This window comes from Corvus cornix, chromosome 6 (assembly GCF_000738735.6).
Source record: "Corvus cornix cornix isolate S_Up_H32 chromosome 6, ASM73873v5, whole genome shotgun sequence".
Classification (NCBI taxonomy): domain Eukaryota; kingdom Metazoa; phylum Chordata; class Aves; order Passeriformes; family Corvidae; genus Corvus; species Corvus cornix.
In genome coordinates, this window is record NC_046336.1 from 32,683,303 (window position 1) to 32,710,683 (window position 27,381).

Below are 27,381 nucleotides of genomic sequence, written 5' to 3' on the forward strand. Positions count from 1 at the left end.
GGGCCAAAGTCTCCTCCCGCCTATTAATTAAATTGCCATTTAATTCACGCTAAAAATCCTTCCCTTAAAGAGCCAGAGGATTCCCCATGCCCCAGGCGATATGCAGCAGCAGCAAATGTGAAAACACACTGCCGTCTGCAGGGCTGATCCTGCCCAAAACGCCAGGGCCCTCCCAATTTCCGCCGGGAAAATCAATCTCTGTTAGGCCAGAGAGTTCCCCTAAATGAAAAGCCTTATCTAGAACAGGTCGTGTTATACAACAAGTCACTCGCTTTGCCTGGGAAATGAAAGATGATGAGGCAGAGTCCCCAGTACAGAGGCTATCTCCATAAATCTGCCAAAAAGGAGCTGTGGATTACTTTGCTGGATTAATTATCTGTCCTTCAAACAGAGTCCTGACCTCAGTGGCTGAGCATCTCCAACCCGTCACTGCAGCCGGGGAGGGAGGGCTTTCACAGGGCTCTGGCCACAGGAAAAGCAGCAGGAACACCCTTTGCAGCAATGGGAGCCCTGGCACTGACCAGCCTGTTGGCACGAGGGGCTTGAACTGTGAGGTCTCAATCTGGATTTCTTTTTTAACTAGGCAGTGAGCCCACTCCTTGTGAAGTGTGAAGCGAAAAAGTACATTTTCCTGGAGTTAAAACACTCTGATGGGGAGGAAGGGGGAATAACAACTGAATGGCATTTCCCTGTTAGATATGGAAATTATTCCCAATGCAGGCAGGACAAGTAGCCAAAGCCATGGCACAGCTACACCGTGCTCCTCCGTCATCTCAGCCTTAACAGCTTTGTAAGCTGGCAGCATAAAGTTAGATCTCCAGTCGTATTTTATGTGGTTATGGTTAATCTTTTAGTTTTATTGTGTTCCTGTCACGGGAGGACCTTGTGCTGGAGATAGCTGTATAAATAAGAGCTGCTGCAGTACATCCCTGGCCGTGGCTGCCCGAGGGATGGAACTGAACAGGACAGCAGCAATTCCAAATTAATTTTTAAACCCCACCTCCAAATCATACCAATGCTTTAGGTGTTAACACTGAAGGTATGATGGATGGCCAGGTTGCTTCTCAGCTCTCTACTGCTGTATATACAAGCCCAAAAGGCAAAATCAGACCAGCCACATGCTAACCCTGTGCCCAAAAAACTGTGAGAGCCGGGAAAAGGCATCACCCATCCCTGCAGGGAAATGGGAGCAGCATCACTGCCACCTCCCCTCCTGGAAGGGAGCTGAAGAGCCAGGTATAATTACTACTTCCACCAGCCACTTTCACTTTTGCTTATGGTCGGTTTCTAATTTAATTTGCTTCCCCGTTCCCATATGTTAGGCTTTTTTTTTTTGCAAAATTGCCATAAAAATTTTCCAGCTCAGGCAAAAAATCTGCTCGCTGACCTTTACCATCATGATTGAGGATAATGAGAAATTAATTAGGCTTTACCTGCCTGCCAAAAAAAAAAGGTTTGCCTTGGGTGAGCAGGATTTTGGAAGTGCATTAGATGCCAGTCCTGCGTCTGGACTCTCAGACATGAGAAAGTCACATCAGCTCTGTCTATAGGCTGATCATTCCCATCCAACCCCTTTTCCATGAGACCCTGGTGACGACAGGAGGATTCCTGGCCAGTTAGAAAACACTTCGTAATTCTCATGTTTGGGAAAAAAAATAATAGTGCAAAGTAGTTTAATCACTCTTTGATCTGTTCTGCTGGATCCTCTGACAGGAGAGCTGTCCCCACTAGGCAGGATTGCGGGCAAGGGTTAAGCTCTTGGCATACACAAGCAGATGCAAGGCTGTGTGCAGTGATCTTCCTATAGGTCTCTCCATATTCCACCACCACCTGAATCCCAGAGCATCCTGGTTCCCCTTCCACCATCCCACTGCCCACCCAGGCCAGGATGGCCAGGCTGACAGCTATTTTACCATCCTCACCATAATTCAGCAATCTCTGCAAAATTAGATTGATGTTTCAGTCCAGTCTCCAGTGAAAAAGATCCCATATCAGCCAAAAGACAGTCCCTGCTTCACCTTGGCCAGCTGCTACCCACAATCTGGGTGAACCTCTCAAATAAACTGCAGAGGGAATTAGAGGAATAAATCATCCTCGCATCTTCAAAGTCTGGATACTTGCAGTCAGGATCAGTGCGCTTGAAAGTCAGGGTGAAATCACCTTGACCCTCGAGGCTGATTAAAAGAGGGTTTGAAAAGGCTGGGCTTTAAGGAGAAGAAACTGGGAAATTATTTCTGCACGTGTAGGCAGCACTGGGAGCATGTGGCACAGTGGGGAGGGGAGGCACTGCTGCCATTTCTTGCTGGGAAGAAGTCCCCCCCAAAAGTGATGCCAGGAATAGGGTTACAACCCACACCCACCAAGCTGGTCCCTCATGCCTGGGTCACCTCGAGCAGTCTGTCTGTCCTCACCAAAGCAGCATCTGAGTGCAGCCCTGTGAGCATCAAAGTCTGCTGGGGTATTGCAGAGATTGCTGAGCTCAAGGCATCTTAAATGAACGGGCCCAAGCCACCAAAACTGGCTTTTCCATAAGGAAGCTGTGTTTTATCTGGAAACACCTTCCCAGCCTGCCCTGCCCCTGTTGCCATCGGAAGGGATCCGCAGGCTGCGCAGCCAAAGGGGCCAAGCATTGCCCAGCAATGATCCGCTCATCCACACCAAGAAGGGTTCCCAGCCTTCAGAGCCCGACAGCAAAGGCAGGCTCAATCCATGTGCCTGTCAGAAGGCAGAAAGCCACCACCACTTTAATTAAGCTTCATTATCTAGCTCTGTACCCTCACGGGCCCAGCCCTTGCATCCCAGCTTCCGAAGCTTTTGGGAAACACCACAGAAACCACCAGGAGCCATTCAGTCCACCATCACTCGCGTTCCCTTCCTGAACAGAAAATCCCCTCCGTGGTATTGTGTGAAGCCGAGCTGTTTGTGGTTCATCATCAGGAATGAAAGGTTTCAGTGTGAGATATTGTCAAATCTGCTTGGAGCAACCTGGTCTAGTGGAAGGTGTCCCTGCTCATGGTAGGGGGGTTGGAACAATCATCTTTAAGGCCCCTTCCATCCTAAGTCATTCTGTCTATTCTATTCCATGATTTCCCAGGGATGGGAGGTACAAAGACTTATTGCAGGGCTATCCCCTCCATCCATCCCTTCTGGAGTCACCTCCATGTCCCCCAAGACTCACCCGAGACGATGGTGTAGCCGATGCCCCGGGGACGTCCCTTGTCCTGGTCGATGGCTGTTATCATCCGCACAGTGGTACCCTGGGGAGGGACAGGGGACAGGTGTCACAGCACTGCTGGGGCTCCCAGAATGGCCTGCACCTATCGCCGTGGGCCAGGTGCTGAGGGATAACCTGCCCTAGGACATGGCAGGCCATGGAAAAGTCCCATCACCTGCCCTTGGAGCAGTTCAGGCTCACCACTCATCACTCTGGTGTGAGCTGCAGAATTCTGCTAACCCACGCCAGGATGTAGCTGGGAATGCTGAGGGCGTGACTAGGAGGACATGTCCTCTAAGGAAAGCCCCGAGCAGGATGAGCTTCACTGTGCAGAAGGTTTGTGCCAGGGCAAGTCTCCGTAGTGTCTGGAGAGAACCCCACCACACTCTGTCCCTGTGCTGCTCCTCCCCTGCCCACAGGAGCAGTATTTGAAGTGAGGTCACTGTGACAAGCACAGCTATTGCTGCTCAAGGAAGAAGAGGAAGCAAGAACTGAAGGTGCAGCCTTGGGAAAGCCAGGAGAAGCCTCCTCACAGAGTCACAGCTGACAGGCAACAGCATGTGCTCCTCTGCCTCAGGGATTTTCACTCTGCAGTCCCTCAAGAACCAAAGGCAATGATTCCCTTTCACTATGACCTTCGGCTTGGTCACTACACCAGTTTAATATTCCACTGGCTTCCCAATTTCAGCCTTTCCTCTTCTCCCACTGCGTTCCTCAAATGAGGCACCCCAAGCCATAAGGGATGCTCACACTGACCATCAGCATCCAGCTGCACAACTAAGTGAGCTGCAGAGATTTTAACTGAAACCCTTGAGGAGGAGGGTTGGACAGATGCTGAGAACCAGGCATTGCCCACAGGCAGGAGCTTCTGCAACTGCCAGCTCACCCACCTCATCCTCCATCCTGCAGGACACACTGTTCCTATAGCCCAGCAGAAAGATCCAAGAGTCCCCCAGAACTGACAAGAAGAACATAAGAGGGACCCAAAATTCTTGTTTAGCTCTTGAAATAAAAATATCCTGCTCCATAAGTCAACTTCCACCGCCGCAGTGCAGTGAGCCCCTGTGAATACCAACACATGCACATGCCCGTAATTAATGTAGTGTGAAAAAATTTACAACTCAGCTGTTCTTGTTTTCATTGGCTTATTAACAGTGGGGAAAGCAGCAAATTTTTTAATTTTTTTTCCCCTCAAAGGAAATGTCAGCAGAGGCGTTTGCATATCTAATGAGGGAGCAGAGCGGGTCGGCAGCCTTGTGCTTGCCCTGCAATCCATCATTTGAAGACCAAAGGGAAAGCTGTGGCAGAAACATCACCGGTGGAAAGCAGGGACTTGCCATCTTCCCTGGCTTCCAGATCCGTGTCCCTGTGGGCTCAATGCCGCTGCTGGCCATAAAGAAGGCTCCCAGGGCCAGGCAGGCTGCGGTTCCCTGATCTCCGAGGGCATTTCAATGGACTCCTTAAGTAAATCCATGTTATTAACCGAGAACATTAGCCATAAATCCCAGGTCACTGGCCTCTGAGCAGCACTCGGCTGGTGAGGCTCAGCAGCCGCTCAGAGAGCCTCTAAATTACTGACAATAACTGTGCTTTCCCAAGGAGTACAGAGAGAGAAAAACCACTGGAAAAGTGGGGAAGGAGCAGGTAGGAAAGCAGAACAGGGGATGTGGAAAGCAGGGCAGGGCAAAGTGGGGGAGAAAAAAGGGTGATGCATTTCAGTGTGCTCTGTCCCAGCATAGTTTTGCCTAAATTATAATATATTATACCTCATACTATACATATACATATAATTGTATTATATATATAATATATATATTATTTACTGTATGTTGTATTATATGTATTAATATATCTTATGTCTTGTATTATACATTATACTCATATTCAGCAGAATCAAAGTCCACACAATCTTTAATCTGTCCCACAGGACAGATGTAAGCCCCCTCCCCTCCCCAGCGCAGCAGGAGCTCCCCCATGGAAGGGGCAGTGGGTGAAGGCACCAGATCTGTCTGACAGCTCGCTCGTCACCTGTCACACAGCTCGGGAGCAGCATGGAATGGGAATTGTCTCCTGCAGAGGGAAGGCAGCTGCGGGAGAAGGCAGGGCCCTGCGATGGCTGGGGAATAGCAATGGGCCGCTTTATCTGAGGGAGAGGCCCCTCCTGGAGGAGCCAAGAGGAAGGGCTGGAGGGAGAGATAAAAGGATGAGCGTGGATGTGGCAGCAGGGGAAGTTTGGGAGGGGTGGAGGGGGAATCTCATTCGGGTATCTCAGCAGCGTGTGCCACAGAGATGCCCACAGGAAAGAAATTATCCAGACATTTGATTACAGGAATGAGGGCTGAGAGGGACCATGCTGCAATTCACCCTGTCCTTGGCAGGCCCGTGATGATGATATCATGCTGCTGGGTTTTGGTGTTGGGGCTCCCCCTGCTCTCCTTGCAGCTCCATGTTCCTCTTCCCGCTCCACAAGCCTCTCCTGGGGACAAGCCACGTTTCACCAGTGTCCAAGCAACACGTGATGGAGCAGTGCTCGGCTCCCTACCATCCATGGATGCCGTCTCCTGGAACCACAGCAAGATCCTTCACATCCCACCTGGTTTCCATCCTTCCTGACAGGTCCTTCACAAGACTCTTCCAATGTCCACGAGACTGGCAGACGCCACCTCCTGGGGATGGACGGTCCCTTCCTGAGCATCCAGAGTGTTTGGGAGCAATCTTGAGCCTTCCAGGAAGGGGCTGAGCAAGTGGCACAGGGTAGGAATAACATCCATGCCATAAGGATTGGCTTTGTAGTGAGGGTACCAAGTGTTGGAGCCACACCGCAATGGCAAAGATCACCGTCCATGAACCACATCTCAACAATTCCCAATTGGAACACAACACCATTCCTTTCACAATCCATCTTAGTGCAGGAAGGGCAGCCAACTGCAACCCTAAATTGGAGGGGACCCTCTCACCGCCTCCAGCTAAACACACCTGGCAAGGATCCACTTACTCACAGAAACCACAGGCTGACTTCCAGCACCAAGAGCCCTGCCCTGGGTATCTGTGGCAAGACCCTGCAGCTCTTAGAAACTCCGAAATATTCCTGACTTTTCTTTTAAAACAAGTCACACCTTGCCTGCCTACTGCAGACAGCAGTGGCTGCAAGGAGAGGGCTCGGCTGCTGGATACAGAGAGAACAGAATAACTTTTCCCCTCTGGGGAAGGAGGAAGGAGGTTTAGAAAAGTAATAATCTGGGAAAGCCTATGCTTAAAAAAAGGGAAAGAAAATAAAGAATGGCACATTATCCAAACAAAATCTCAGGGTTTTTTGAAGAGGGGCAGGGGTAAATCAATCCTTTTTTAATAAAACCCTGAGCTTTTAATAAAGTGTTCACACTGATGGGCTGAAAATATTGTAAGAAAGAATTAACTCGGAGCTATTGAGACTCTAGGGCAAAACCAGCACTGATTCTACATTATTTCTTCAACTCAAGGAGTTTCTGAGGAGGAGGGGGATGGTGCTGCAGAATTAAAACTGTTTTAATGATGTTTGACATGTATCTGTACCATTCTACTGCAAGGAAGTACAACTGCTGGTCTTGGGGCCATGTGCCAGTGGGGTTTGGCCTCACTCTTGCCTTCACGTGGCTCCCTGTGGGATGAAGCACAGGTTCAGAGCCTTCAGCTGGTCTCCTGGAGAGTGGATTTCTCCTCCTTCACCTGCAAAGCGAAGCTGCAGCACTGCCTGCACCACGCACCAGATGAGGTGCAGAAGCAGGCGCTCATCAGAACCACAGCAGCTCTGCAAGGGGAAATAGCCTGTCTCCTCCAGCTCCTATCAACTTGTCTGGAGGACATGGAATCCCAGAATCATTTAGGTTGGAAAAGCCTTCTAAGATCATCCAGTCCAACCATTCCCCCAGCACTGCCAAGGCCACCACTAACCCATGTCCCCAAGTGCCACATCCACATGGCTTTTAAATCCCTCCAGGGATGGTGATTCCACTACTACCCTGGCAGCCTGCGCCAGTCCTTACAACCCCTCCTTTCCATGACATTCAACATCAACCATGCCACCCAGTCTACAGCTGCTGTGAGGACACACATCCAAAAACCCTCTTGAGGATGAAAACCACACCGCCGAGCTTTGCCACAGCTGCAGGTACACTCGGGTGCCCTGGGAGAGATGTCTGAGCCATGCTGGGATGATAAACAACATCAAGAAAGAAGATACAACACCTCCAGGGACAGCAGAGTCTCTCCCTGCTGTGTCCTCTTCCTTTGCCTGATAAGAAATTGCTTTCTTCTCAGTGTCACAATAAGCACCTGCCCAAAATGCTTCTCAATTATGCTCCCAGATCCCAGCCTAAGAGAAATAAGAGCTACAACTGCACTTCTGTCTCCTCTCATGCCCCTCCACCCTTTTTTCTTCTTCTTCTCTTACAGGATTAGGGACTTGAAAGGCGAAGTGCGGCCCAGCGTTGCAGCAGGAGGAGGCGGGGGGGAGTGCTTCAGAAAGCTGCCATGGCAAAAAAAAATCCCATTTCTCACTTCTTAATTCCAGTCAATTCCAGTCAAAGGGCTGATAGAGATCTGTTTGCGGTAATTTGCTGCAGTTTATCCACTCTTTTTACCTTCTATCGGCTCTCCACTGACGGGCTGGCTGACATGCTGTTACTCGAGTGAGGAAATTAAAATTTGATGCAATAATCCCAAATAAGAAGGATTTTATTAGGTAATGTATACACTTTAGATGAGGTATTCTTGCCTGATACATTGATAGGGGAACACAGGCATGCTGTGCACCCCAGATAAAAAGAGGGAAGAGAGATGGGGAGCGGACGCATGGAACAGCGGCTCTGTGGATTTAGGGCTGGGATGAGATGCCTTGAGCACATATTGATCTGCTGAGTCCAACGTCGGGGCAAACATCACCCAAAAATGCACTGAAGCATCTGGGTTTGACCTGCAAGCCTGGTTTTGGATGGGAGCTGGCCAAGCCCAGACTCCCTACCCAAATTTGCGGTTATCATTTTGATAACCAAGACATTCACTCTACACATGGCTCCACTCAGGGGGGAGGGCAGAACTGATGAGAAGATTTCAACTGGGAGGCAAAAAATGCACATATTTAATGGCTGGACTTGATGATCTTTGAGGTCTTTTCCAACCAAATGACTCTGTGTTAAACCCCAGGCTTGCCAAAGCAAATCACATCCTTGTTTCAGCAGTGGAATTTCTCCCAGGAAGGCTGGGAATTTGGGTCCAAACCAGAGAGTGACACCACTCAAAGCAGTCCCCACCTCCAGCAATCTTCCTCTTCACCATGTCTCTGGTGGCACCTATCCATCTTGGATCCCTCAATGCCTTTGGAGATGTTGCACATGGCCAAGAGAAATTAAAATCTCTAAACCTGGTGAGAATTCCTTCTTCCACTTCCTGTATCACGTTACACAGTGGTTATTTGCTGCTTTCCCGACTGCTAACAGTGAATGTTCCAGGAATAACTGTGGTGCATGTCAGTGTATTGACACAAAGGGATCCTTGAGCCTTAATATATATCATTATTTGAAAGACATTCCCTTTCCTGGATGCCAGATCACTCCATGAAGGTGATGCAGTCTATGATTTTTAATACTTATGGGGCTTCCTTTAATTTCATTTATAGCTTTTTTCCTCCTAGTTAAGTGTGATCTAATTTGTGAAGTTTTATTTCCCTGCAGCTCACTCTGCCCATCCCAGAAATACTCCTTAATATCAACAAAACTTTTACCTTGTAATTCATGAATAAGCCGCTTTTTTGGCCACCTCTGGGCCAGCAGAGAGGTAATGTGCTGTTGTCACCACGGGGATTTGTGACAGGCAACTCAGCCCTATTGATCCAGCACTCTCCATGTCAGGGCTTTGCTTCAAAGTGAATAAAAAGGCATAAACTGAAGCACACAGGAGTTCCCTCTTTCTCTGAACTGAGCCACCAGGCGTTTGGGACCCAGAGCACCAGAGAACTTATGGGATGCACATGTGGTGTGGATGCCCACCATGCCATGATTTCAAGGCAGAAGGTTTTTCCTTCCACACACAAAAATGTTTCCCTGTAGACAAAGTGATGGGATGCACAGCTGTGGATGCTGCAGAGAAGGGCTGGTGCTTGGATTAAAATCCTTGGTGGGAGCAGAACAAACAGCTCCCAAAGCCCAAGCTGCCCTCCACACTCCCTGGCATCTGTGGGAGAAAAAAACCCTCATCCCTGCTGTATTTAGAGACGGGGAGACATTTTTCCACAAACAGCGAGTTTGCTGACAAACTGAGTTTCAGAAGAACTAAAATGATTGGATCAATTTGGCAAAACCTGGGGGAAAAGACTCAAAGTGCTGAAATGGCTGATGATTCTGGCATTTTCAAAACTGCCTCATTTCAGGAACATTTAGATTTTTCCTTCAAGTTCTCTATTGGAAATGGCATGCAGATAGACCATGCGGAGGAGACAGGGTGACTGTCTGCTCAGAATAACACAAAGCCTTTGTAGAACTTAAGAAAAAACACTCAGGAAAGTATTTTATTTGGGGTCCAGGCTTCCCGAACCCCCATGCTTAGGCTGTCTATTTGAAAAAGGGGCTGAATATTTTGGATCTGGCTGGAAATGTGCTGTTTCAGAAGGAAACCCCAGGAAGCACAGCCCTTACCGGAGGTGAGTTCTCATAGATGTTTGTGCTGTAGGGCAGGTTGATGAAGATGGGGTCCATGTCCTGCACGTCTGTGATGGTGATTGCCAGGTTGGCCAGAGTAGACAGCGGCTTGTTTTTATCTTGGTCCTTGAAAAAACAAGGAGCAGGGAGGGGAGAGAAAGGATTTCTATCAGAAAAACAGAGTTATTCAGCAGTGTTAAGTCTCTTGTGGTTGTAGCTGGGGCAGGATTTCTGAATAGTGGAGGTAATCATCTCTTTTTCAAGCTACCTGCTGGAATTATTGTCCACTGCACCTCCCTCTAAGCTGAAATACAATATGCATTTCATTGCAGCATAAGCCCTTTCAAATGAAGCAAACACCAATTTAGTTTTCACCACAATTTGAGTGAAAATGCAGCAATGCTGTTCAACATCTACTTCAAAATGCAAATTCCTTCCTAATGCAGACACAGCCTAAGGTACCTCTGCATGATCAGACCCAGGGGTGGGTGCCAGCAGCCTCTCTCATACCCACAGTGCTGATGCCTCAACACAGTTTGGGCTCCATCACCTGAAGGGGAGGCTCTGGGAGACCTCAAAGCCCTTTCCAGTGCCTAAAGGGGCTCCAAGACAGCTGGAGAGGGACTTGGGACAAGGGCATGGAGGGACAGGACAAGGGGAATGGCTTTAAATGGAAAGAAGGCAGGGCTAGATTAGGTATTAGGAAGGAATTCTTGGCTCTGAGGGTGGCAAGACCCTGGCACAAGTTGCCCAGAGAAGCTGTGGCTGCCCCTGGATCCCTGGAAGTGTCCAAGGCCAGGTGGGGCTTGGAGCAACCTGGGATAGTGGGAGGGTGTCCCTTCCCATTGCAGGGGGATGGACTAAATATCTTTAAATATCCCTTCCCACCTGAACCACTCCATGATTCTATGATCACCTCCCTTTCACTCCATTACATCCCACCAGGACAGAGCCTTGGGCTCTTTTCTAAGCATGACCCTTCTCCAGCAGCCAAAGCCACAGCAGTAGGCACTGCCACCAGCTTCTCCTGGCAGTGCCCTGCTGCCACTGGTTTTCTTGCTGAAGCCTTATCCTGTGGGTGCTCAAAAGTGACCCCAATACTCAACGCCCTTTGCCAAGGGCAGGAGTAAAGAGAGCACACGGAGGGAAGGGAATCAATGTCTCCTTACCCCCAATCAGGCACTGTGCTGGAAGGTGACCATTAGAGGTTACCACACACTCCTCCAAAGCAGCTTTGAGCAGAGGTAAAGACTGATTGCCAGAAGATTAATGTTAATTTAAACTGTATTCCACAACACAGCTTGTACATTATCCTCTTAACCTGCAGGGCTCTGTGTTTATGGCCTGGGTGGATGCTTATTCTGACTCTGCTGTTAGTGCCATCAGGTTGAAGTCCTCTGTTTCTTCAGATAATGTTCATTCCTCTCCCCTTCACCTCTTAAATTTTGTTTAAGCCATCACAGATAGTACTGAAAAATCAAGAGCGCTTCCAGTTTCCTTACTGGACTGTCTCTCCTGCTGTTCTTTCCAGCCTCTTTCTGTGCTTGCTGCCTTCAGCCCTGGGATGGAACGACTCCTGCCTGGCACCTGTGCACTTCAGCAATCCCTGCAGCCACCCATCACCCCATTTCCCACCCAGGACCATGTAAACTCTTCATCAGGCAGGCAGAAAATCGGCATTTGCTCTTCCAGCTCCTGCTACACTGGTGCAACTCTCATCCTTATTTCCTGGCACAACTTTGCCCTGGGGTTTCTCATCACTTTTCTTCTAGGAATTACTAGCACTGACTGAGCCAAGGAGATATTCCCACAACTGCCATCCAGCCCAGTTCAGAGACAACATTTAAGTCCTTGGATTCCCTAAGCTGGAAATTACCAGGTGCCAGGGGTGTATCGAGCAAGTAACAGGGTGACCAGAGAAGTTGTGGCTGCCCCTGGATCCCTGGAAGTGTTCAAGGCCAGACTGCACAGGCCTTGGAGCAACCTGGGATAGTGGAAGGTGTGCCTGCCTGTGGCAGGGGGTTGGGATGAGCTGGGCTTTACAGTCCCTTCCAACCCCAACCATTCTGGGATTCTGTGAAGTACCAGATATGCCCCCATGTTATCTTTTCTGGGATACAGGGCCAGATGGAGCTGGGTGGACCACACTGACACCCTTGCGTCCTTGAGGAAATCAGAATCCTGGAAGAAAGTTACATTTCCATCAGGAACTCTGTTTGGTCCCACATTTTCCAACCTGCTAGGCAGTTCAATAACACATCCCAGGAAAGCGTGTCAGCGACAGACACTGGCAAGGAAGCAAACAACAGAGTTGTTAATACTCTTCCCACTGCAGTATAAAAAATAAAATGAGGTATGTTTAAAAAAAAAAAAAAAACCACCAAGTTTCTGGGGAAAATTCCACAGCCTGGAACATGCAGGGCTTGGGCTGAAAGGTTGTGGTGTTTGCCCTGCAGTCTGTGAGTGCCCGGGCTTGGTGCTGTGAAGAGCGAAGCACAGCCCTCTGAGTCCTCCTGACATTTGTGGTTCTGCATCAAGACAATGATCTTGATTAAATCACATGCTTCAAGAGTTCTAGCCAGCTGCCTGGAGGGGGCAGAGAGGGTTCCTCCCCCTCCTGAGCATGGGGTTGGTCAGATGTATTGTAGGGCTGAATCTCACCTTCCTCTGTTTCGTCTGAGGTGGGGAAGAAGCCACCATCCAGAGCTCCTGCCTGTATGGTCCTCCACATTCTCCAGCTCTCTCTAGACTGAACACCAGGGACTGAACACCCATTCATATGGGGCATGAATTTGCCAAGGTGGACACATCTCCCAAGGGTCTCCTCCCAGTGTGATGGCATTGACTGTAATTAAGACCTTGGTTTCTCCTCTGTCCACCAAAACTTTAACTCTTGGTGTCTGAACTTAATACAGGTGAGTCCACTTGTAATAAACCACAATGTATAAGGAATGAGTCTGGAGGATCCAATATACCAAAGACATTCTTTACTTGGGGGGTGGTGAGACACTGGCACAGGTTGCCCAGGAAAGTTGTGGATGTAGTTCCATCTCTGGAAGTGTTCCAGGCCAGGCTGGATGGGGCTTGGGGCAATCTGGTCTAGTGGAAGGTGCCCCTGCCCATGATAGGGGGTTGGAATGGGATGGTCTTTAAGTTGCTGAACCCAAACCATTCTGTGATTCTCTGAATGGTCTGTATGCCCTGTACTGGGTTTCATCACCCAGGAGCTGGTCCCCTTCCTGCACAAGCTCCTGACACATATGAGATGCTGTTGGAGAGGTGCAGCTGTTCTCCACAGCAACTTGAAACCACCCAGAGACTGCATTGCTGTAATACCTCATTAAGCAGAAAATGCTGGATGTGCCCAAGAAGATTTGCCAGAGCAGGGCAATGAAATAAACCCCAGACAACACCTCCAGCCTGCAGCTGCCAGGGTAAGACTCACCGTGGCGTTCACCTGGAGCTGGTAGGCCTGAGTGACTTCATAGTCCAGCTCCCGGATCACTGTCACGATGCCACGGCCGCTGTCAATAGCAAAGAAGTTGGAAGGGGGCTGGAAGGAGTAAAGCACGCTGCCTCCTGCTCCCTGGTCTGGGTCTGTGGCGTTCACAATGAAAATCGGAGTGCCCACGGGGGTATTCTAGAGATAAAAATATAAATATCAGTAACATTGTGCAGTATTTTCACATCAAACATGCACCAGCAATTTCATTTGCCCACCACGAGTGATATCCAGAGACCCAGCAACTTCAGTCCTGTATTTCCAGGACACTTTTAAGTTACACAGCTGTATTCTTTATCATAGCAGTGCAGGGCCTATAATAGTTGTTACACACTTATAATAATAGTTACACAGCTGTGGTCAAGACGGCACTCTATCACAAACCCTTACTTTCCCAGACATCCCAACTCTCCAGAAAAATTGCTCTCTTTCCTGAAACTTGTTTTCTGCCCAAAGGCGCTTTTATTTTTGACGCTGATTCCCTAACTGTTTTCACCACAAAGTATTAAATATAGGAGAGCTTTAAAAAAATAAGGGGAAAAAGAAAAAAAAGCATTAAATGCAACACAGAACTTAACGTAAAAGTCAAAGTTGTAGTTTCCACAGCAACTACAACCTGGCCCGATTAACGCAGGCATGAACAGTTCCATCGTCATAAATCTGGAACTAATCTACATGCATAAAATATGCAGCTGAGTGCACAAAATCAGCAATGGCAAGTGCAGTTTGGCACTTCTTATTGTTTAACTTCACAGCGGGGAGAACAATTATCCATTTTTGGTGGAACAGCTGCATGTTCCTATGCAAATCTTAAAATGCATATTCTTGTCTCTCCCTAAAGGCATGAGCACAGACTGCCAGCAAAAAGGCTCTGCCGGGGCTCCAGGTACACACGGATCACGACACCTTGGGAATGTCCCTCTGCCTGTGACAGGATCAAAAGGGCTGACAAAGAGCTAAATCTCGAAAGGGGACACAGCAAAGGTCAGAAGTGGGTTATGGCCAGCTGGGATAATACAGATTATTCCTGCAAACCTCTCCCCAAGTCTCTGCATTTTATTGTTAACTCCTTTCATATTAATTCTTCACCCTCAGCTTACAGAGAAGTATTGTGAAGCGCTGAGAAGATGGAAAGGAGGCTTGAGGAGAGGCAGAGCTTAGAAGATGGGATACTGCTTCCAAGAAAACTGAGAAACAAACTGAGCCATTTTCAGGTTTTTTGGGAACCACAGGGCTTGCAGGGAACCAAAAGCTGTCCTAGTCAACACTTCCACTAGAAAATACAGGAAAACAGGGCTCCACACTAGGACATCTTATTTAACCAGCTTAATACCGGGTGATGGCACCAGCAAAGAACCAAAGCATCTGCATGTCCTCTGTTAAAGCTCAGGCCAGCAGAAATTTGCCCTCAAGGCAGCTGGCAGTATTTTGTACAACAGAGCAGGGAACCCAGGGCACACTCTGCAACTCACACTGATGAATCCAGGCTCAGGACACTCATACCACACACATCTCTCCTGCCCCCTGCCCTTGTATCCAGACATGTGGCATTGCAGGGACACTGACACCCAAGCTCACCTCAGACTCCAGCAAAATTCCGCTTCCCTTACATCAGTGTCACTTCTGCCAAGGTGTGAGAGGTTGCAGCTCCCACTTAGGTTTTTCATTTCCTTTCTTTTTTTTCCCTCCTCTAAATCAAACTGCTCTAGAAAGCCTCGCAGGGCATGGCCTGAGGATTGTTTTTTAAAGGGCCTTCCAGTTTTGGTGATCAGCAGTCACAAAAGCATAAAAGATATAGCTGGAAGGGACCTCAGAAGAGAAACCTGTCCCCGTGCTCCACCTAAATCATTCCCATCCTGAAAGCCTTCTAGCAATGGAGACACCACATCCTCCCCAGCCCATCTGTCCCAGAATTTTGCTGCCCTTTGCCTTACAGCTCCTCATTTTCTGCAAGGCTTAGCCCAGCCCTGCCCTGCTGACGTGTAAACCCTTGACTTTGTGCCACGCACTCAGCACCTTAATCCTGGCTAGGGCATTTAAACTGCTCAGGAACCAGGATTTTGTCAGCTGGGGGGTTGCACTGGGTGAAGAGACCTTCATGGGGGCCTGTGGTGGGTGTTTGCTTTCTGAGCACTCCTAAAACACCTTTTCAGACAGGACTAGAGCAGCTCCCCAGTCCGTCTTTTGGGCTACCTGCCTCCCCCAAGCCATCACCACTGGGAGCAGCTCCAGAGCATCCCACAGCCCTTCTCTTGCTGCTGCCAGGGCACTGCTTCCACCACCTCACTCCACCTGCTCCAACAACTCAACTTCCTTCCCAGAGCCACCGGGTACCAATGTCACAACACAGAGCATCACAAATTAACTATTCATAGGGAGAGGCAGAGCAAGAGTAGATTCGGGGTTGCACTGAAGGGTCTGGGCGATATTGCACTGGGAATAATAATATTCATAAGGATAAAGCTGGCCTTGATGAACATGTTTTCTCTTCTTTTTAAGTACCCCTAGCCACTGCTCTTAACATGCAAATCCGCTCTGGTCACCCGTGATTACGGGGCTGCTCTCAGCTGGCTGTGAAAGAGGAGGGCTTGAATTCCCCTGCATTGTACTCCATACAATAGCCCCAAAGCAGGCTTTGAAGGGAGTTCATCTCCTTGTCCTTCCAAAGGAGAAGCTGCCTGGAGGGGACACGGAGGTCACCAGCTTTGGTGCTGTCAGCTCCAGCCCCTGCAGACACCACCGGGTGACTTCCATGGCTTTATCCCTGTTTTACAGCTTCGCTCACCAGCTCCCTTCCTTGGCCAGGACAGCAAGAGCCATACAAGCAGGGGATCAGTTCTGGACAAAGATCTGGCCCTGGGAATCAGTCATGGACATCAACACCAAAGCATCTGAGGGGCTGTGAGCGACCCCAGGGCCAGATCACAAGCGTGGGCACACGAGCAAAGCACAGCCCGAGTGAATTTAGGAGGGGAGCAGAAGGGCTTTCAGGCAGCAGGAAGAGTGTTACAGGAAGCAGAACAGCACGGATGCAGAGAGGGAAATCTCTGATACTGCCCAAAATGCACAGGTCAGCGTGAATATTTCACTACAAAACACATGTCCTTATTCCCAACAGCGCACAGGTGAGAGGATGCAGACCCATATGGAGTGCTCTGGGTAATGCATCTTTTTTTCCACAGCTCAAATTCAAGCAAAAAAAGAGAAAATCCCCCCGAACCAGCAAAACCAGCTGTGGGGTGCCAACAACCCATGTCAACAGTCCTCCAGGGAAAAAGGTCTCATCAGTGCTTGTGCCCAGGAAGGCACAGTCAGGACTCAGAGGAATTTTCAGGCCATCTGCCTTAAAAAGCATGAAAAGTATGTCTTTAAAAGCTTCTTGCCATTTTTGGGTCAAATAGGCTCAAGATATTCCTCAGTAGGAAGCTGACGTCTTTATTTCCCAAAAGCTGCGGCCCATCATCTGAACAAAGAAGCAAAACATCTGGATAAACAGAAGAGCCTGGGGCTTGTGTTTGATGGTAAACACTGAGCAGAGGACACAACCCAGGGAGATACCTTTGGAAAGCCCCGTGCTGGACCGTGTTTCTGCCTTTTCACCATTTGACCATTTATAGGACTCTTCTGCATATCCCTCATGGCTTTTCTTCATTAACAAAGACTAATTGTGGTTATGCTTATCTCACCAACAGGCAAAAATAACAAATCCTCTCTTTTTTTATCCAGGCAGACAACAGTCTACAGGTGCTCATGGCAAACAGGTGAGCTTTCTACACGAGTCGCCAAATTCCGTCATCTTTTAAAGCTTTCTGCTCTCTGCAGCAGCCTGTGATGGAGGCTTCATTCACTACAGAAAAAAGAACTGGTGACAAAACTGTGTCATGTCATTAAATCTTTGTTACAACGCCAGCAGATGTGAGATTAAAAATAAACATGCAGACAGATGCTGCCTGTTGGGGGGGAGGAGGAGGGCAAACAGGATGGGACCTGCTCCCGACCTGTCTCCAGCACCCCATCCTTCATCTGGCAGCTCAGCAGGAGCAGCTCCAGCATGCAGGTCCCCCCACAGCAGCTCCAGGAATTAAGGAGCTCTGGGATGCCTCTGGAGTAGTGAGGCCATTTGTGCCTCCCTTAATTTGCAATAAATGAGTAAGAAAAGTTCAAACTGTTAAAAAAAAAAAGTATTGGAAGAAGCTGGGGATGGTCCAAAAGAAATACTGAACAGTAATGCAAGAGCCCCTAACTCTAATCATAAGGAGACTGCTCTGTTCCAGTGGATCCCCAGCAGCAAGGATATGTTTGTGTTAAAATAAGGACTGAGCAACCCTAAAATCCCTGTTCAAACATGGAAGGATGCTGCTGCACAAGGGGGAGGCAGAGGAGAGACCAAGACCTTGCTTCTCTCTGAGCAGCACAGAGGTGAGTGATCACAAATAATCACAGGATCCCAGAATGAGTCAGACCGCAGTGGGTGTTCTGATCTCACCTTCCTGCTCTAGCAGGGACATCCCAGAGTATGTGGCACAGGATTGTGTCCCGGGGGTTCTGGGATATCCCCAGAGAGGGAGATTCCACAGCCTCTCTGGACAATCTGTTCCAGTGCTCAGTGACCGCATAAGAAAGAAGTTCTTTCTCATGTTCAGGCGGAACTCCCTGTGCCTGAATTTTTCCCTGTTGCCTCTTGCCCCATTGCTGGGCCCCACAGCTCTACCCTCTTGATATCCTCCCAGGAAGTTGTGTTTCCATCCCAAAGATGTCATAGGATGGCCCAAGCACAGCCCACCACAACAAACAGCTCCCCTGGGCTGTCACCTCCCATGTGACCTCAGCGTGAATTACCAGACACAGATGTGCCCCATTAATCCTGACAGCTGGGACACCAAAGCCTTATGCAACATTCTCTGCAAGGGGGAAGTTAAGGCTGAAGAAGAGGTTACTAAAAAGGGACTTCTAAAAATATTTACACCTCACTCTCTGGCCACAGTAGTCTTTAATATCTTATTATGAATCCTGCTATAATACGCATTAGTAATAAAATTTTGGGTGGATGCTGCTCCAATGCAACGTGGCAACACAAGGTAGATGACAATGCAGAGGAGATGCCCTCTCTGGGGTCACAATGTGAGCAACCTGGGATAGTGGAGATTGTCCCTACCCATAGCACAGGGTTGGAACTAGATGCCTTTAAGGTCCCTTCCAACCCAAACCATTCCACGATGTGTCCTGCCAGGCAGGTTACATGGCTGCAGCTGAACATGAGGGACACCTGAAAAATGTCAGAGCACCACCTCCTCTTGTCTGCCACCAAATGTTCCCCTCAAGCTGTGCCAGGGGAAGTTCAGATTGAATAGCAGGAAAATTTTTTCATAGAACAGTGTCATGGTTTGACACTGGCCTAACGCCAGGCACCCATGAAAGCTGCTCGCTCACCCTCCCCTGCCACAGCTGGGCAGAGGAGAGAAAAATTAATGAAGGGTTCATGAGTTGAGATAAGGACCAGAAGAAAACACTCCAAGGGCACAACAGGCTCAACTTAGAGGTACAAAGTGAATTTATTACTAACAAAATCAAAGGAGGATAACAAGAAGTAAAATAAGTCCTTAAAAACACGGCCTGTAGAGGAATCTCAGCTCCGGTGCCTGGAGCACCTCCACCCCCCTCCTTCTTCACTGACCTCCATGTGTCTCCATGTTGTTTCCCTCACATATTCCCACCTTCTCCTCTTCTCTAGCTGGAATTAAAACTGTGCCCACTACCTTTGTTGTGATTTCTTCTTAAATCTGTTATCACAGAGGTGTTACCAACCTCTCTAACTGGCCCAGCTTTGGCCAGCAGCGTGTCCATCTTCAGAGCCATCAGGGATTGGTTCTGCCAGACAGGGTGGAAGTTTCCAGCAGCTTCCCACAGAAGCCACCTCTGTGGCCACCCCACTACCAAAAACCAGGCCATGAAAAACGAACAATAAAGGATTGTCAGCACTGGCTCAGGCTGCCCAAGGAAGTGGTGGAGTCACTGCCCCTGGAGAGATTTCAGATGTGTGACTGTAGCACTTGGGGACATGGCTGTGTAACCTGGCAGTGCTAGGTTAGGGGTTCAAGGTGATGATCTTAGAGGTCCTTTCCAACCCAAAATGATTCTTGTGAACAGGCTCTCCTTTCACATAGGGCTAACAGAAAAAGGCTGAAGAAAACCCAGCTCCACCCCCTTTTCTTGAGGTCCATGGCACCTGCTCCCACAGCATTAAGTCCCTCTGACTGTGAGACCACTCACCCTGCTCAGGGAGCAGATTTTCTCGGTCCCTTTGAGAGTTTCCCACCACAGCAAAACCATTTCACGGGCCACAGGCCACCAACACCCCAGACGTATTTTGATCCATCAGTCTTGTCCAACTGGCCTGACACCAGGAGCCCTGTGGGCAAAGGGCTGAGAGGGGGAATATGGAGCGCTGAGTTTTTTACAGCAGGGTCAGAGTCTGAGAGAAGCAAAGGTGGGAGATGAAGCAGAGGAGATCTGGGAGTTCATTTTCCAGATACTCCCTTCAATGCATCCACTTTTCCAACACACAGAGTGAGCAGCTGGTGGCTCTGAGCTGGTGGCTGGGGTTAAACCACAACAACCTTCTGACAAGAAGGCTGGGCACCCAAAATGTCTATTTTGGTTTATTTGGGGCCGGTCCCTCCATGCCAGCTCCCCCTCTCCAGTGGCTGGCCATGTAGAGGACCTCCATCTGACCTCCCAGGGCAAAGTCACCCGGCAGAAGCTGGTGGGGATGATTAGGATGCCGATGCATGCTGTAACCATGCAAATAATGTGGAAAAACGGCAGGCAATCTGGCCGAGCAGCTGTCGGAAGGTCGGTGAGATGAGGCGACACAAACGGACTGGGGGGCACATGGCACCGGGCACGAGGGCTCAAGCAGCAGGCAGCTCTGATCTCCTCACTGAAACAGCCTCGCCAGCCCCGTTCCTGCTTCCCCCTCTTCCCGCTCCACGCTGCCCCTGCATCAAGGCGGGAGCTGACCGCTCCCATCAGGAGATGCTTCGCTGCTCCGTGCTCCTGTTACAACTCAGGTCAACCTATTACTCTTAAATAATTCCGTGTTGCTGTTCCTGGCAGCTCTTTTCCCTCTCCCTGCCTCTGCACCATGCAGTGGGGCGGATGAAAGGAGCTTCGCACTCTGCTAAAAGCTGGCTCAACATCCCTGTGCTCCAGGCAAAGACACTCCTGCTGATCCCAAATCATTGCAGGTGGGAAGGAGGGCTCAGTGCCTCTTGCTGAAGGCAGGGCATCTCAGGGTGCTGTGGAACAGAGCTGACATGGATTCCAAGTATTCTCCTAATACAGCTGGGACCCTGTCTCCCTCATCCTGGGCTGCTTTGGACAGATTTAAGTCACCTATTCCTGCCCAGGACTTGTTTGCTGCAGGAAATAACTGCAGAAGCAGAGTCACAGCAAATGCCAGACCCTCTTCCAGCCCCTGCCAAGAGGAAAAAACCAGCCCCATGTGTTGGTTTCTGTCCCCATGCTCCATCCTGGGAGCGATCCGGCTGCCAGACTGGGTCCCTCATATGCCAGCTCCGAACGCTCACATGGATGTGCACAGACTTCCAATTCCTGTGTTCTTAATTGCACTTTTAATTACATTTATTAATTGCATTACTGCTCGTCCGAGCCAGGCAATTTCCAATTTCAAAGTTTGATTTTAAAACCTGGTAATTTCCCTTTTTAAATTTTTTTTTTTTTTGGTGGAAATCCACCCCACCTTTCAATCAGCTCTCATTAATATGTACCTCTTGTTGCTATCTCTATTAAGTGACCTCCCTCATTATTGGGTGACACTGGCAAACGGCCACCGCAGAGCTATAATTCAATTGAGGGGCTTTTGAAAACACCATAAACACAGCTGGAATGGATGCTTTATAGGAGCTGGAGAGGAATTAGCTACTGGATAACCACACTGAGAGCTGAGAGCACTTGTTCACAGCAGACACGGCCGGGCCCAATGTATGGTGCTGGAGGAAGGGACATCACAACCACCCAGCCCACAGGGGAACTTGCCATGCTGGGAGGACAATGGCACTCAGCAGGCAGAGGACAAACAGCCACACAGAGCAGAGGACGCTCTGGTACCCCATGGGATAAACCAACTTGCTTTTTCCAGCCCAGAGATCCCCTGTTTCCCACCAAAGATAACCCTGTCCTCACCAACACGGCTGATGCATAGCACAGCATCCCCAAGAGCTGGGGCTCCTGGTGGTACCAGTAACTTCTGCAGCACGGGTCTTGAGGGGAAAGCCCAGGAGAGGTGGATGGAAGAAATCAGGGAATCCTAAAATGGTTAGGGGGTTGGGTAGGGAGGGACCTTAGAGATCATCCAGTTCAAACTAGCAAAAGCCAGCAGCTTCCCGCTGCTCTGGGAGGGGGCAGAAGAAAAGGGTGGTGACGCAAACACCACTTCACTAACTCAGCATCCACAGCCAAATTTCATCACAAAAGCCACATTTCTCTCCCGTTCCCCAGCGCCAGCCTTCAAGGAGCAGGAAGGGGCAAGGCAAGGGCTGGGAGGCAGTCTGTGCTTCCCTCCTCGGCTGCTGGTAGGTCAGCCCCAGTTTTGGAGACAGCAGATGGGAAGCCAAGATGGTCTAACGAGACATTTGAAAGTCAGACACAAGTGCCAAGAATGTGAAAACCTGTCAGTCAGAGAGCCCCTGGCTCCAGCAGCACCGCATCTCTCCTGCTGGTGTGATTCTCCTGCTGGAAAAGGGCGTTTGGAGCAATCTCCCCCTCTGCAAGGACATCCACGGCAGATGGCCTGGCACCCCTTTGGCTCTCATCTTCCTGGAGATAGTGGGCACAGATCAGGTGGATCCAGGTGGCCACAATCGAGGTCTGCACTCCTCCAGTGGCTGCTTTTGTTTAGGGAAGCAAAGGCAGTCCTGACCTGCAGAATCCAGTGGGGTTTTCCACCATCCCTTCCCTCAATATCAAAATTCAGTAGCAAAGTCAAACCACCAGAGATTTACTTCTACCAGCCAGCATTCATTGTGGGGTGAGACAAGAAATCCATTTTCCAATTCCTGCTTGGGGGTGATGCAATAAACTGGATGGATCCTATTTTTTAATATCCCTTTTTTTTTTTTCCAGTTGCCACTAACTTTCACTTTCTGGCACCCCATGGCATCTGGTGATGCTCTGGATGGCAAATGACTTCCATTAAGGCAGAGCGTTCACACAATGCATTACAAATGAAACCCTAATGACAGGACACCGGCAGTACCGCTCCCACTTGATATTAATTGGGTGCCACTTTCTTTTAATGGTACATTAATTAATGTGGGATATCAACAGAAGTCCACGACACCCCCATTAATACAAATGAATTCATTATCATCGGTGTTACTATAAGAAATGACAAATAAATCTGTAACAGTGGGACACTTCAAATAATAGCCACGAATCATTAGGTATTGTCTTCATTTATACAATGTACTGCAAATATACACATGAAATCTATGGATGCTTATCTAGCCACATGTCCCTCTCCATGCCTCTTCCTGAGCCACCTTGGAGGGCAACCAAGCTGGCCAAGGAGAACTGGGACTTGCTTTGTCACCTCACTGCCTTCTTGCTGTCTCCTCTTATCCCAGCACTTCTCACTATCCCCTTCTCTTGAATCTTCAAAAGACCCTCTGATCTAGCACATGTAATCCTGGAAGGAGGATCACCTTTCCTGCCTCCATCTCTTGCACTCCCATTTTAGCCAGGCAGAAAGAAACCTGCTTGCTTTTCTACCGTATTTATTTATTTTACTGGTTATTTATCCCTGTTCTGTAGAGAAGATAAAAGCACCTTTCCCAGCACAGAGCAGCCCACCTCTGACCATGGGAGGAGTGAGTAACGCGTCCTCAGAAAACTAAGGAAAAATTCCCACAACTCCCTTTGAAATCTGGGATTTGTAAGTCCCAAAGATCCATCAAAAAGAAACTCCTGGAAAAGCCTCTGCAGAAGCCTGAGAGCAGGTACCACCCTCAACACAAGTGAACACAAAATCCATACAGCTGGGCTGATTCAAAAAATACTTCCCTGTCTTCCTGTGGATGGGGAAGGATCGATACGGGTTCAGCTGGGGTCTCCTCATCGGGCTTTGCTCATGCTGAGACAGCAAACTCTGGCAGGAAGCGTTCCTGTCGGAGCCACGGCATGGGCACCACTCTCCTGTGGGAGGTGACACCCCAATTTCCTGTCTCCCACTGCCCCGGGGGTGCTCATGGGCAGAGAGAGCAGCTACCAGCCTGGGACAGTGGAATGTGCAAGGAACAGCCTTTTAAAATATAATACATGGAGGCTGACTTGCCCTTGAGCCGCAGGAAAACGCAGGCAGGAGCTAGTCTGAGTGAGTTAGATGCATGATAAAGACAGGGAAGCTAGCAATCCAAAGGAGGAACAAATGGGAAGAAAAGCATGATGCTCATCTTTAAACTGAAAGAGGAGAGATTTAGATTAGATGTTAGAAAGAGATTGGTTACTCAGAGTGTGGTGAGGCCTTGGCACAGGGTGCCCAGAGAAGCTGTGGCTGCCCCTGGATCCCTGCAAGTGTTCAAGGCCAGGTTGGAGGGGCTTGGAGCAGCCTGGGATAGTGGAAGGGTGTCCCTGCCCATGGCAGGGGGTTGGAATGAGATGGTCTTTAAGGTTCCTTCCTACCCAAACCATTCCATGATTCCTGGTGGTTTTGGGTGTCTTGCATTGCTCTTGGGGATGAGACATTTAGGAAATACGAGAAAAGGAAAAAGTTGTTATTTTTAATGTGATGATGTGTCTAAGCCATGTCCAATATGATTTATTTTGTGGGTCTACTTGAGAAGCTGTGCTTTTCAGAACTGTCATTAGAAATAGGGTGTTTGTGCTGTGATTTAACCGATGAGGGGACAAGCCCTGAGCCTGTCCCTCGCTGATCTGTGCTGTACCCTCTGTACCTCACGCTGTCTCCGCTGCCTGGGCAGCCTGCTGCTTACGCTGTTGCTTGGGGATTTAGAAGCACAGGGAAGGATTTCTTCCTAGTATCTAATCCAAGCCTACTCTCTGTCAGAGTGAAACCAGTCCTCAACAGTCAGACTTTATAACCCTCTCCTCAAACCTGAGCTCCCCTTTAAACTCCCCCCTAACCTTGATTTGGGGAAGGATGGCAGCAAGAACTTCCAGCAACCTTTTTTTTTTCCTGCAATTCCATGCATCTGCCCAAGGTCTCATAAACTCTATGTTGAGGCAAACAAATTTTCCCTTTAATTTCTCCTCATGTTGCCAGAGGAACCAGCCTTTACAATCCAGCCCAAAGAACTGGTCAAGCACACTGAGAAGAAGAGGTGTCAAAGCAATCAACTGGTGACACCAGTTGTGACAAGCAGATTTTAAAAATACCTTGAGTGTTTTATCACAAAAGTGCTCAGCTGGTGTGTTGGGGTTTGTTTCTAAAGGGGCCCCAGTCTCTGAGGGCCTTTGGGAACATCACACGAACCAAGGCAATGGGGTCCTAAAACCCTTCCACAACATCTTCTGCAGGGATAATACACCAGGAAAAGGCTTACAAAGCACTAGCATGGAAAGCACGTTCCAGCATGGGATGTCTGCGTTAAAGAACAGGAACAGGGTGGGAAAGGAGGAGAGAGAAAACAACAGAGAAGGAAAAAACCAGCTTCTGTCCTGGTTTTTCTAGAAACAGAGGGATGACTCCCTCCTTCCCTCTCCCAGCTCACCACATCTTCTTGCAACCAGCAGAAGAGATCCCAGCTCTGCCAGCATCCTTGCCAGGTCCAAGGAATTAACGTGACTTAAACCCTTGGCATTACCTGAGTGGGGGGAAAAACCCCAAACCCAGACAGACCTAAATCCACATAACCCCGGCAAAGCTTTCCTTGCTGAAACCATTCCCTTTGAGGCACTGTCTTCAGTCACAGCCTTTTCCCAAGTGCTGACATCCCCCTGGCAGGATCAGACCAAGCCTGATCACCTGTGGCTGTGGAGCAGGAGAGAGCCAGGATCATTTGCCAAGGCAGGGAAAAACTAACCCTGCATCCCGCCCCCCCCCTCTCAGCCCTCCTGCCACGACTCCCGCTCCCCTTCCTGTGCTGATTGGAGAAGCTCATCCTTCTGCTGATTGCAGCTGATGGTCCTGGCTGGGTTTTGCCCTTCCAGACCAGACCCTCAATTATCAAGGGTCTGGTTTTTATAAAAGGCTTGGGTTTTTGACTGTTTTGGTTTTTGTTTCCAGTTCAGCTAGCAAGTTTGTTTTTCGCTTGGGCTCTTTCCTGCCCTGTCTGGATGTGCTGATAGATTTTGGGGCTTGCCAGAATCCAGCAAAACCAGGCTCACTGGGTAGTATTAACTTCTAACCCCCGCATAAAAATAGCTGCAATAAAGCAGAGTGAATAATATCAGCTTCACCTAATGTAACTTTGATTAAAAAGTGCTGCGCCCTTCATCACTCCTGGATGGTAACTCCAGAGAAATGTCCTTCCCAAGGGATGGAAAGCCAGGAAGGTCTGGGGAGAGAACTGCCAGTATGACACAGGCACATTCCAGGGTTGTTGCTGAGCCTAACAGGGAAGGTGGAGGGACCAAACTCAGAGGAAAAGTCAACAAAAAAGGGAATAATGGCAGATTCCTGCCCATCCGGGTAGCAAGGCAGCCCACAGACCCTTCCAACTTAAGTCCAGTTGCAGGACCAAAACACTGAGGTCCATGGCACAAAAGCCTCATCCTTTCCTTTCCCTCAGATGCAAAAACCTCCACGTATTTAATTATTCTCCTCTTCACTCCTGGTGCCGACAGACTGTGTCAGGAGCTGTTTTGTTACAGCGTGCAGGAGGAGGCAGAAAAGGTTTTAATTTCACGCCATGCACCAGGCGCTGCAATTTTGGACACTGTTTGTTATCTGACTTCTGGCCCTATCTCTGGTCCCGGTACTCCTCAGGCAGCTGCGGCCAGTTGGCTTTTTAATTTATTCTCTGCTAGAATGGGGATTCTGTTCAAGTGAGAGCCCTCACTGCCCAGGCATGCTGGCTTAATAACAAAATGCCTTCGAGTTTGGAGGTGTGACTTTGTGCCAAATTCAGTGCCACTCCTGGGGGGCTGCAGTTCCTGTGCCACAGCAGACAGGGTTGAAGGAAACCCCACTGCTGCAAATCATCCTTTCCTTCAACTTTTGTTCACCCAGAAAGAAAAAAAAATCACCTAAAATGGGATTAAAACCAATTCCCAAATCTTCTCCTCATCAGATGAGTGAATCGTAACCTCAAATCAAATGATGACCTTCTAGAGAGTGAGAGGAATCATGGAATAGGTTGGGTTGGAAGGGACCTTAAAGCTCATCTCATTCCAAACCTCTGCCATGGGCAGGGACACCTTCCACTATCCCATGCTGCTCCAAGCCCTGTCCAACCAGGCCTTGGACACATCCAGGGATCCAGGGGCAGCCACAGCTTCTCTGGGCACCCTGTGCCAAGGCCTCCCCACCCTCACAGGGAAGAATTCCTTCCCAATACCCCATCTAGCCCTGCCCTATGGCAGTGGGAAGCCATTCCCCCTTGTCATGTCACTCCATGCCCCCGTAAAAAGCTCCTCTCCAGCTCTCTTGGAGCCCCTCTAGGTGCTGGAATCCCCAGCAGAGGATTGAGGATGACTTGGAAAGCAGCTGCCCTCATCTCTCCAGGCTGATCCTTTGCCCAGAAGCCAGGTGAAGAATTTCCTACATTTTTGGCATGTGCATAAAGCAAGGCATAAAGTCACATTTGGAGGCTGGGAAGCCACAGCATCCCTCTTGTGTTGGATGTCCAAAAAACCCCCAAAAACTGGCTGAGTGCCTTTGAGACAATCACACCCCAGGGAAACTCCCCAAAGTTTTTGTTGTGTGAGCCTTCTTCCCAAAGCCTGACCCGTGTCTTTCTTCCAGGGTGGTTTGTCAATACAGAGTTCAGATCTCCAGGAAAGGACTGGGGATG

General features: G+C 49.1%; 1 protein-coding gene across 11 annotated transcripts in view; it reads right to left on the reverse strand.

Moving 5' to 3' along the window:
• CDH23 (cadherin related 23) overlaps positions 1 to 27,381 on the reverse strand; it is a 181,927-nt gene that overhangs the window by 93,004 nt on the left and 61,542 nt on the right. For all 11 annotated transcript variants that reach the window (XM_019286531.3, XM_019286532.3, XM_019286530.3 and 8 more), the window contains 3 exons: positions 13,331 to 13,525; positions 9,883 to 10,011; positions 3,179 to 3,257 (listed from right to left, as the gene is read on the reverse strand). In XM_019286531.3, coding sequence (XP_019142076.3) covers positions 3,179 to 3,257; positions 9,883 to 10,011; positions 13,331 to 13,525 — 403 coding nt within the window. The remainder of the gene's footprint in view (positions 1 to 3,178; positions 3,258 to 9,882; positions 10,012 to 13,330; positions 13,526 to 27,381) is intronic.